The sequence below is a fragment of the Ctenopharyngodon idella genome, chromosome 19, assembly GCF_019924925.1.
Source record: "Ctenopharyngodon idella isolate HZGC_01 chromosome 19, HZGC01, whole genome shotgun sequence".
NCBI classification, from domain to species: Eukaryota; Metazoa; Chordata; class Actinopteri; order Cypriniformes; family Xenocyprididae; genus Ctenopharyngodon; species Ctenopharyngodon idella.
In genome coordinates, this window is record NC_067238.1 from 9,700,508 (window position 1) to 9,712,919 (window position 12,412).

Genomic DNA, 12,412 nt, shown 5'->3' on the forward strand with positions numbered 1-12,412 from the left:
TTCATACAAAACAAAAGGAAAAACAACATGACCTGTTATCAGTTTTTATTCAAAATCCCATACCTGTCTGAAAGCAAATGTTCAGACAAGAAAGAAGCTCACAAAGACGGAGAGGAGGGAGCGCCGCAGGAAAGTTCCACATGCAATCTTTTTTGTTTGTTTGCGAGTGTAAACGCAGTTGTGATGAAATATTGATGCTCCCTTCCAAACTGTCTTGTAAGTCGTCTCCGTTCTTTCAGGCTTTCCATCTGTAGCACCTGAGGAAGAGGACGGGAACGCCGGGCTGTCAGGAGAGATGAGCTCAAGCGCTCTGCGGCAGGCTGTCAAATGCGACACATCCTCTTCAAGAGCAGACACAAGAGCAAACTTCCGCTACTCCTCTATCGTTGTCTCTTTCTCTATCTGTGTCGCTGTACCTCAATCTCTATCTTTCTTTCTCTCTTTGTTCTTCTCCTTTTTCTCCCCTACTCACATTGCAGGACAGTAGGTAAGACCTATGGAAACAGAGGCATCCATCATTTGTAGGTAATCAACATTTTTGAAGGAAGTGACTTGCCAAAAACAGCAATATGCATATATAGCAATATGAATACAGATTCAAATATAAATTAATTACAAACAGACATGGAACAGAAACAAAAAAAGACAGTGTTCACATACTTCAGCTCTGCTGACATCTCTCTATTTTCTTTGTTTGTGCTCTCCGCTATATTACTGCCGACTATCATTTGCAAAGTGTTGTTTGGCATTTGTGTTTTTCTCTATTGGCTTTGCATGCTTGGCTAGCTGCGCTCGAACCTCTCAGCAGAAGAGACCTAGGCCTTTTTTAATAAGGTCCCTCATGAGAAATCTTCCTCATCTGAGCAGGAGCATGTCTAGAGGGCAGTTAAAGAAGAGAAATAGAAGAGGTAACAAATAAAAAGATGAGGAGATATAGACAGAAAGGAGGAGAGACTGATGAGGGAAGGGGAAGAACGTGATGCGTGATTGAGTTTGTGCATTCTGCCTCTCTGAGAGGTGAGAGCTGCTCTATCAGGGGACAGGAAAAGGCATTCAGAGTGTGACATGTTTGTCACGGTGGGCGACATTGGCATCTGTCACGCAACCTTTGGCAACGCTTGCAATAACCCTCTCCGTTCCAGAAGGGTATGAGACAAAAAGAGACTTTGAAAACGAGAGAGATTTCAGAGGTGTGTCCTAGTCGGAGTGCACAAGCTCGAGGGCTGCAGTGCTCACAGCAACCTGTCCTGTCTGAATAAATCCACGCATAAAGGCCTGAAGTTTTAAAATTAATAAAAGATAAAAAAACATAAGAGTAAAAAGAGATTCCCTTGTTTTTGCATTAGCAATTCTATGGTACTCACATTTAGCACTTTGTCTTTCTGAATAGGACAAAAGAATCAAAATGATCTTCCCTTCCGAATTCATGGAAATGGAGAGGGGGAGGAGGACTCCTGTCAGGAGGGAGGCATGGAGCGCTGGTCAGTATATCAGGGAGTTTTAATTAACAGCTCAGTGATGAGGATTGAAACAGCCCTCATGCCGTTTACCACTCTACGGGACCGGATCAAACCAAACTGCAGCGCAGAGGGGTTGGACTGGTGAGTCTGAGAGTATTAGAGTGTTTAGAAAGTACCATTATGTAACTTAATATATTGGATATTTATCATAAGACATTGTCAAGGTCTGTTAGTATCAATATATCATTATTATGATGATTATTATTATTATTCACAATCCGTATAAACAACTAAAACTACAACTATAGTGTAACCATTAATAAGTAATGATATTTATAAATCTTATTATTCAAAATCAGTATAAAAACAACTAAAACTACAACTATAGTGTAACCATAAATAAATTAATGATTTTAATAAATATTATTACTATGACTCTAGTTGTAGTTTTAGTTGTTTATTTTATTGTTGTTGTTCACAAAAATCAAACTATAAATAACTAAAACTACAAGTAATGTAACCATAAATAAGCAATTATATTAATATGACTAGTTGTATTATTATTATTATTATTATTATTATTTATAATAGTCATAGTATAAACAACGAAAACTACGATTTGTGTAATCAGAAATAATGATATTAATATTAATAATATCACTGTAGTTGTAATTTAATTTGTTTAAATTATTATTATTATTATTTATAATAAGTATAAACAACTAAAACTACAACTTGTGTAACCATAAATAAGGATATTAATATTAATAAATATTATAATAATATGACTCTAGTCATATTTTAATTGGTTTATATTATTATTATTATTATTAGTAGTAGTAGTAGTAGTAATAATAATAATATTAATAATATTAATATTAATAATAATAATAATAATATAAACAATTACTACTACAATTAGTGTAACAAGAAATAATAATATTAATATTAAAAAATATGAATAATATGACTAGTTGTAGTTTTAATATTATTATTTTGTTGTTGTTGTTGTTGTTATTATAAAGGAAAGATAAAAATGTAAAATTAATTTTAAGTCTTATACCAGACTGATTAAGAAGATTGAAGCATGTTTGTTCTAAATCTTCCTTGAAGTATTAGTAATTCACATTGTAGTACACTGTTCTGTGTCCAGTCATCCTAAATGGTTTAAAAAGTAAATAACGCCACCTCCCTTGACATCTCTCTCTCTCTCTCTCTCTCCCTCTCTCTATCTCTCTATCTCACTCTCTGATGAACAGCTCCACTCAGCCATCTATAAAAGACTGGCACTGAAATCAGGGGCATTTGCATACGGTAATTATTCTGCGAATCAGGCTACCTTTATTACTACCACAGAAATCTACTGTCAGCAGACACACATACATCACTGCACCGGGGACATACAGTACGTGTATATCTACATTACTGCACAGTGCACAAGAGAAGGATGGAGGAGACACATACTTGCAGTACATTGTATTGTAAAACACCTGTTTGTTTATTTATTGGGATATTTGTAGTGCCCTTGGAATTATTGAATTCCTAAGTACAATCTTCAAATAGCTAGTTAGCTGTCATTAAGAAGATGTTTTCTTATCCAAAGCTGTACTTGTGTGTTTGCTATACACCTATTAAGCAATAAGATTCGAGAGGCTGTGCTATGTTGTAAATACAGTCGATGCAAATGGCCTGCAACCCATTCAGCCATTAAATATATTCACAATATATTCACAGCCGGGTGTCGTATTGCTTTTATAAAATTTTTACTATTAAGGACACAAATTTGATTAAAATACTCTGCTAGAATTCCTTACATAATTTAAACCAGTGTATTGATGTAGTACACATACATTCAAACACACAACAGTGCAATTCTGTGCATTGTTCATTGTGCATATATCACACACGTACACATATATACAAAAGGATGTAGTTTGCAGTCATTGTCACTAATGGTGTTTGCTGTGTGTGCCCTGGAGACGGTCTGATCATTTACTGACAACATCATTATCCGGAGCTTATTGATCCCGTCATACTGCTGGGAACAATAGCACACACACACACACACACACACACACACACACACACACACACACAGACAGTCACTGCCTTGCTTTAATTAATAATTAAAGCGACACTGTTCATTTCAGAAATTGTCAGTAAACATCTTGCTCATGTTTTTATTGTCGTCAGCGTTAAACACAATCATTACAGACAGTCGAACCAAGACACAATATCGTATATATTCTGCTGTGACTTTGTCAGATATTGCGAGATCTGTCAATATCAGGGAAAGTCTGATTGGCTGCGCTGTTGTGTGACCATCAAATCACTGGCCTGCGGTGACTATACATTCAAGTTTCATGCAATGAAACCGTTTGTCAGGAAACATCATTTGGACAAAGCCGTTTCATAGATTTTTTTGTCATGTTGTTGGTGTCATTTGAGGCTTCAATAATAATTTAATATAATGAAAGTTCAATTTATGTAAGGCATAATGTACAGTCATTCGGTTATTATTACAAAATACACCCAGACAGGGTGATTAGAGCCATGCAATACTCGCTGAGATGTTACATTATTTTGGCAGATGAGTTAAGGCATTGAATAGAAAAAAGTGTTAAAAGTCAATATATTGTTGCTACCCTAAGACTCCCCAAGTGAAAAAGTTGTGTCTGATTTGGCAAGGTGTGTTGTCTGTAGCTCAGGGGGAGTCAATTAAATAATTTTTTATATAATTAATTTTACAAAATTAAAACATTACTTGTAGTTCTAACATTAAATAGTTAACATACAACAATTATAACATTTTGAAGTTAATCTATTAGTTAGGACTGTAGCTCAGTCTTTCTCTTAAAGGGATAGTTCACCCAAAAATGAAAATTCTGTCATTTACTCACCCTCAAGTAGTTCCAAACCTGTTTGAATTTCTTTCTGCTGCTGAACACAGGAAGGAAGATATTTGGAAGAATGTCAGTAACCAAACAGATCTCGCCCCCCATTGACTACCATAGTATTTATTTTTCCTACTATGGTAGTAAATAGGGATGCACCGATACCAGTATCAGTATCGGGCCCGATACCAAGCTCGTGTACTTGTACTCGTACTCGTAAAAATACCCCCGATACCAAAGACCGATACCTTGCATTACGTAACTGACAGAATTTTCCGTGCACAGAGACACCGGCGGCAGCAGCAGAAACAATGTCAGCCTCAGGGGTGTGGAAATACTTCAAAATTAATGATGACAACCGACACATTGCGAACTGCATGCTTTCAATCACAATTCGTTATCGATTAGTGAAGGCGGGATAGGCGGAATCGTGCTGAATGACACAGACCAGAAGTGCTCTCTCTCTCGCGTGCGCGCTCTCTCTCTTTCTTGCGCGCGATCCCAGTTCTCTCAGACAGCACGCGATCAGTTCTCCTTGCGCCTGAATGGTCAAATGCACACATAGTTGTCAAAATGTCCATCGTGTGGAGTATCTTGCGTAAATACAGTCGGTTATGGCTTGAGTCGACATTAACATTTGGTTAAAACAGGTCAGTATCCATGGATTTGGTCTTAAAGGGACCGTATCCTATATTTGTCATTAATGTTAATAAAACAACAAAAGATGTTAAATAAATGTATACATGGTAAATAAACCTGCTGTATCTGAAAAACAAGCTTATTTAATTTGTACCTCTATAGTATTTGTTGTATTGTTTATAATTTGTAAATTTCTTTTTATATTACAACAATTATATATATTGGTAATTATGCCCTTTGAAGGTTATTGGACACTGAAATGTTTGTTGTTTAAGTTTGTGACAAGCACATAAAAATTATTATTTTTCATTAGAGCAATAATAAAGAAGCTGTCCTGCATTCATTAGTCTCACTGTGTTGTGCTTGGAAAACTGCAACATCACCAAAAAAAAAAAAAGAGAGAGAAATTAAAAAATGTGTAGGCATCGGTATCAGTATCGGCGAGTACCAGAAAAAAAGTATCGGTACTCGTACTCGGCCCTTAAAAAATAGTATCAGTGCATTCCTAGTAGTAAATGGGGGGCGAGATCTGTTTGACATTCTTCCAAATATCTCCCTTTGTGTTCATCAAAACAAAGAAATTCATACAGGTTTGGAACTACTTGAGGGTGAATAAATGATGACAGAATTTTCATTTTTGGGTGAACTATCCCTTTAAGATGAGCCCCTGTTTGATTTTCAACACGTGAAGGAGGCACACAATTCACTCATCACCATGCATAGTAATGCCTCACTGGACTTATTATGGGATTGTGTTACTTTATAGTCTGCCCTGAGTCCTATATTGCCTCAGCGTTGTCGCTTGAAACCTGTGCTCATGGGACTCCGGTCTTACTATTAATACACACCGGAGAGTTTTACTAACATTCGTTTACTTTCTCTCTCTGTCTCTGTCTCTGTCTCATTCTATCTAATTCACGTAGACTAGTATCTCTCCTTTTTTTCCTCTCTCTTGCTACTATGAATATATTCTATATCTGCTTCGTCTGCTATCACTGTAACACATTTTTAGTAATTTTATTGGTAAGATAATGTAAATGTGCTTAATATAAAAACCTGTTAATTTGTTAACTGTAAATCTATTTTATATTTAACAAGAAAATAATAAGTGAATACATATGCGAACTTGCAAATTGTTAGGCACCAAAATAAATGTGATGCATAAGACTTTTCTTGGTTATGTTTATTACTTCAGTTATCAGTTATACTTTTGAAAAAAGTCTCTCATGCTCACCAAGATACAGGTACAGTAAAAACTACAATATTGTGAAATATTATTACAATTTAAAAGAACTGTTTTCTATTTTCATTTGTTTTAAAATGTAATTTATTCCTGTGATTGCAAAGCTGAATTTTCAGCATCATTACTCCAGTCTTCAGTGTCACATGATCCTTCAGAAATCATTCTAATTGGCTGATTTGGTACTCAAGAAGCATTTATTATAATCAATATTGAAAACAGTTGTGCTGCTTAATATTTTAGTGGAAACCGTGGAAACTTTGATGAATAGAAAGTTCAAAAGAACAGCATTTATTTGAAATATAAATCTTTTGTAACACTGTAAAATTATTTACTGTTACTTTTGAATGAATTTAAAGCACCATTGCTGAATAAAAGTATTAATGTCTTAAAAAAATAATCTTACTTCAAACTTTTGAACGGTAGTGTACATTTTTACATTTTACATTACATTGCATGATTTTTATCATTTTATTAACACAATGCTGTCCAAATGTTTATTAAAGGAAAGGCCAATTTTGATCAACTTTAATTCATAATGCTGCCTTTTAATGACTGAAACATTGTCGTCATATATATATATATATATATATATATATATATATTTTTTTTTTTTTACTGTATATTTAACAGGATTTTTAGTGTACTCTCTCTTCTTCCTCTCTCTTCTCTCTCTGTATCATGTTTTTCTTTCCATCTGTGCTCTTGTTCATTTGCGCTCTCTCGTTCATGCTCCCTCTATCCTCTTTTCTTGCACTCCGTTTGTTCTTGGATCTCTCTCTCGTTCTCTTTCTCTCTCCTCTAAATGGGAGAGAGGAGAGCTCATGGCCTATATAGAAATCCCAGTGGGAGTGTATGAATTGCGGATCCTCTCTGAGTAGCTGTTTTGTCATGTTTTATATCATTCAACTAATAAAAGGCAACTCCGTTTACTAACGACTCGGAGTCCCATAAGAGCATTGTTCTAAATGTACTGCAAACACAGTTGTTTGCTTCAGAACATGTTCTCTCTTTTTCTTTCTCCCGATTTCCACTTCTTTGCGCAATTTGCAGTCACGCTCTCTTTCTCTGTCTCGCTCTCTGATTTTCTCTCTCTTTAAAGTGCAGTACTGAGATAAAGTGTAATTGAAGAGTACTGAGCTACCATCCTGCCAGATGAGGAGATTTGGCTCTGGAGAAAGAGATCTTTAGAAACATGCTCGCTTTTGCAGTGGAATTATCTTGTCCTTTTGTATGTACAACTGTTGTGTGAGTTTTGTGTCGTTTCCTGATTGGCCGGCCTTTCAATCCTCCAGGGCATGGTCAAGATCTGCTTTCTGAAATGGGCTATGATGTTGTTTGCCCTACGGACTACATTCATATGACGTGTATGATTATTTGCGAAGCAACAAACCAAAGTGAAACCTTTCTGAAAGACGTTAAACAATATTCAGTCATTCCCAGCGGAAAATTGTTTTGCTCTTTCATGGCTGAGGAGATGTAATGGAGTTCTCAGTTATGTTTCCTTTAAGCTTCCACTTTGTTTCAGATGTTTCTCCTCTTTTTAAATGCGCTTTAATATATGTACACTACTATTCAAATGTCTGGGGGTGATTTTGTTGGAAGAAAATAATACTTTTATTCAGCAAGGATGCATTAAAGGGTTAGTTCACCCAAAAATGAAAATTCTGTTATTAATTATTCACCCTCATGTTGTTCCACACCCATAAGACCTTTGTTCATCTTCGGAACACAAATTAAGATATTTTTGATAAAATCCGATGGCCTTTTTCAGTGCCCAGAAAGGTACTAAAAACATATTCAAAACAGTTCATGTGACTACAGTGGTTCAACCTTAATATTATAAAGCGATGAAAATACTTTTTGTGTGCCAAAAAAAACACACAAAATAACGACTTTATTCAACAATATCTAGTGATGGGCGATTTCAAAACACTGCTTCGTGAAGCTTCGAAGCTTTATGAATCTTTTGTTTCGAATTCAGTGTTTCGAACTTTCAACAGTTTGATTCACGCTCCAAACCACTGATTCAAAACAAAAGATTCATAAAGCTTCGAAGCTTCATGAAGCAGAGTTTTGAAATCACCCAATCAGATTGATTTCAGAACGATCATGTGACACTGAAGACTAGAGTTATGGCTGCTGAAAATTTTGCTTTACCATCACAGGAATAAATTATATTTAGAAATAATGTATATTCAAATAGAAAATGGTTGTTTTAAATTGTAATAATATTTCACAATATAACTATTTTATTTTTGATCAAATAAATGCAGCCTTGGTGAGCGTACACTGGTTAAATGGTAGTGTACACTGTATATATTGATATCACATGAATAAAAGCCCATAACCAGTTAAGGTAAATAATTTACTCTGAAATATAAATGGCATCATCTGTGCTGTTATTACTTGGCACTTTGACATTTTTTCCATTTACGCCTCTTAAAAAAAAAAAAAAAAAAAAAATATATATATATATATATATAATATATATAATGTTGTCTTTGCTATGGATATCCTGTGCAGGTTTTTTTTTCCTTCCATGTGTTTGGAGTCTATGAGATTGCATTACAGTTTATGAGAAACTATTGAGAGATTGTGAGAAAAGGAGTGTGATTTTGTTGATCTGGTCTGTCTTAGCGAATCGGCATTGAATTGCTTGAACTAACACCTCTGTCCTTCTCAGAATTCAAGGGAATTTACTTAAGGACACACAGAGATAGACAAAAAGCAAGAGATCAGAGGAGAAAGAGGGAGAGTTTAGATGCAACCCGATCAATACGTCAGTCAAAGGCAGCTTTGATTGATTCTTGTGTGTGTGTGTGCACTAAAATGTGAGGGAATGCATACAAGAACACAAAAACAAGGCAGAATTTCTCAGAACCTCAAGTGCCCTCCTAATCCATTTAACCCAAAACCGACTTAGCAGAGAAAATCTCACATGACTCTCGACAAACGCTTTCCACACCTGTCCCCGTTTCCATTCGAACCAGGTGTGGGATAAAGTCAGTGCTTCTCTGTCCAAGTGACCCTGAGCCTCCCTCCTGTCTCAGCGGCGGTTTTAAAGAGAGCTCCGAGAGCTTTATTGCTAAGTGGGCCTAGGCACACTAAAGTGGCTGGTGACTGTGTTTAACAGGACCATTAAGAACAGACAGACCGATCAATACTTTGAGGGAACAGGAGAGAAAGGAGATGTGTAGTTAGTGCATGACTGTCTTGAGGTGTCGGCAAATCTTAAACACACCGATCCTTCTCTCATCCTATTATTCTTTAATATACCTGACTCTGCTACAATTAAACCGAACCCTTGCAGGGCATAATGCGCAATGACCGTAAAACTGAACGTGCCAACGTTTCTTCATGATTGATTTGCAATCAGACATATCTTATATCACCTTATAAATGCAGACAATTCCTCCCTAATTAGGTATAGTGTGCTTTAGTGATTAAACAATCTGAGTTGAGTTGGATTCATCGCCTAGCTGTTTGCTTCTGGGTTTTATGTGTTTGTGCATTTATCTTTATTTATCAAATAAAGCCATTGATCAATTCATGTATATAGAGCTAAAATCGAATATGGTAACACATCAATAGCATCGACGCTTGTGTCATGACGTCATGCCGTTAATTCACGTGACATGCAAGAACCAATGAGGTTTGATGTTGCTGCCGTGTCATATTTGATTTGGGCTCCGTTTACATGAGCTGATCAGTGATTTGATTTGAGAGTGAAATGACCGCTTACACTTTAATATGTATTGATTACTTTTATGCTAAATTTATTTTTGGACAATTTGGAACTTGGACTTTTATATGGACAGCGGAGACATTGCTCAAATTGTGTTCCACAGAAGAAAGAAAGTCAGGTTTGGAGCAAATGATTTTTAGGTGAACTGTTCCTTTAAAGAACCTTAAAAAACTCCTTTTTGAAGGTCTAAAATAAGGAAAAGAGAAAAATCTGGGTTGGTAACTAAAAGATTGTTGGTTTGAACCCCAGAGGCGACAATTTGTGAGAGGCCACCATTGTGCCCTTGAGCAAAGTACTTAACCCCAACTTGCTCCATAGAGACCGTCCTCGTCATAAAAAATGTATTGTAATTTGCTTTTAGATAAAAACATAAAACAAATATAGAAATTGATGTAATATTTTTTTACCACTACAGGTACAGATGACTTTACATCATGATACTGATCCTTGGAGTCCGTGGAGTAATGGAGGTCACCGGAGAGCTGCTGAGTAACTGTGCTGAAGTACGAATTACAGATCCTGGATCCACGGAAATGGTGCTTATGTCGGAGCGGGGTATCAGTCTAGTTTTGTTTTACATTTTAAATTAAGGAGATACTTTCTTTGTTTGGTAAAGGCATTATATTGCACATCGGCTTCTAACATTACTCTTTTTGAGACCTGCAAGACCCCAAGAAAGTGCGGTTGTCTTTCTTGTGTTGACACTTTTCTTATTCAAACAGGATGTTTACATATTTAAAGTCACAATAAAATTGAAGTAGTGACATATCTTTGCTTCCCTATTGTGATGCACATCTGAAAAGGATTATAAGAAAACAAATGTAGGACGACTGTCATAACTGTGAGTTAGGACATTTTGATTAAAAATGACCAAATCAAAACTAAATTTAAAAAATGAAACATGTACACTTAAATCGTTTACAATGAGATAAATAACATACATTTAGAAAATAAATAGGGTGAATTTCCATTTCATCCCAACTTTGAGAGCCAATAGCCTTAGCTTTACATCACAGCCATGAACATGATCTGCCATTTGCTATTGCTAATCATAAGTAAAAACAAACATTTTGGATAAACCCATCAGATGTGTTTCAGTACAATTTTCCCAGAAGGGAAATACTAAAAAACTTAAATCTGTATGTCTTCTAATCTGAACGATTAGACTAAATAAGATTTTGTAGGGAGATTTTATGCAGAGCCGTTTTTTACTGCCTTTTCTTCAGTGGAAGCATAAGAAACTCTCTACATAGTGTTTTAGATGCTACAGACTTCACCGGCACTACAGTGAGCGTTTGAGTGTGTGCGAAGGAGACCAGGGAAGTGTGAGCCTGCCTGTTTGACTGTTTACGTGGAGCTGATATATTTATTTCTATCTCTCTCGCTTCCTCAGAGGGTGGTGTATGAAGCTGTGTTTGCCTGCGGCAGATCCCCCTGGCAGTCTCTGAGAGCTGCCATCTTCTTCTGCCAGCCCTCCATTAGGCCTGTAAGGTGTGTCAGTCAGCGCTCGTACACAGGGGCTTATGGGAAGACTGCGGGGAAGTGAGGAGTGAACGGTAACTTGTAGCGCACACACACACACTACTCACCCACACATGCCAGCGTGTGTCAAATTAGGACAAGCAGGGGACAATTAAACTCTCTGTCTCTTACACACACTCTCACACAAACACATATACACAAAGTTGGCTGTGGATGCAGTTGTCTCAGACCTCTTGTCTTCTCGTCTCTTCCTCCAGGTGATTATATGTACTGACTACTGCAACTCTACAGTAACACAGTGTCTTAACCAGGCACGATCAGCCGCGGTTCTAGACTGTTTACAGTGGGTGGCCGCAGTGAAGTTTGCGTGATGTGTCAGGATATGTCGACTATAAAACTAGGTCTATAAAATATTTCACTGAAAGCATATGACAACAATAAAGTGTAGTGTAGATGCTCATAGGCAAAATATGCATTCTACAGATTTTTTTTTTTAATGAAAAAAGTGACTTATATTGTAGTCAAGGCATACATTTTAGCAGCTTATAAGTTCTCTGGTAACAGTGCTATTTTATTATTTATATATTATTATAGTATTTATTAATATTTTTAATTATCTTGTATTTTTAAAAATGTTTCATTTTCATTTTACGTTTTATTAATTTTGTTATATACTTTTGTCATTTTTATTAGTTTTTTTATATTTCTTTTTAGCTTTAATTTTTATTTTAGTTCTATTTTCAGTAATTTAGGTACTTCAACTAAAACTTATTTTTATTTCAGCTAATTTAAGTTTTTAAGTTTTTCACATAATTTTTATATTTTATTTCCCTGTATTTCAATGAACAAAAACATTTTTATTTCAGCTAATTTAAGTTTTTAAGTTTTTCACATAATTGTTATATCTTATTTCTCCGTATTTCAATGAGCGAAAACAGTTTTTTATAAA

At 35.7% G+C, this 12,412-nt stretch overlaps 1 protein-coding gene across 2 annotated transcripts in view; it reads right to left on the reverse strand.

The window, feature by feature from the left end:
• Positions 1-287: 287 nt before the first annotated feature.
• The window catches only part of znf516 (zinc finger protein 516), a 98,842-nt gene continuing 86,717 nt past the window's right edge, over positions 288-12,412 (reverse strand). The window contains exon 6 of one of the 2 annotated variants that reach the window (XM_051872799.1): positions 288-494. In XM_051872799.1, the coding sequence (XP_051728759.1) occupies positions 425-494 (70 nt within the window). In that variant the 3' untranslated portion in view covers positions 288-424. Of the gene's footprint in view, positions 495-611; positions 876-12,412 lie in introns of those variants that run through there. The other variant, XM_051872800.1, reaches the window with a different exon arrangement.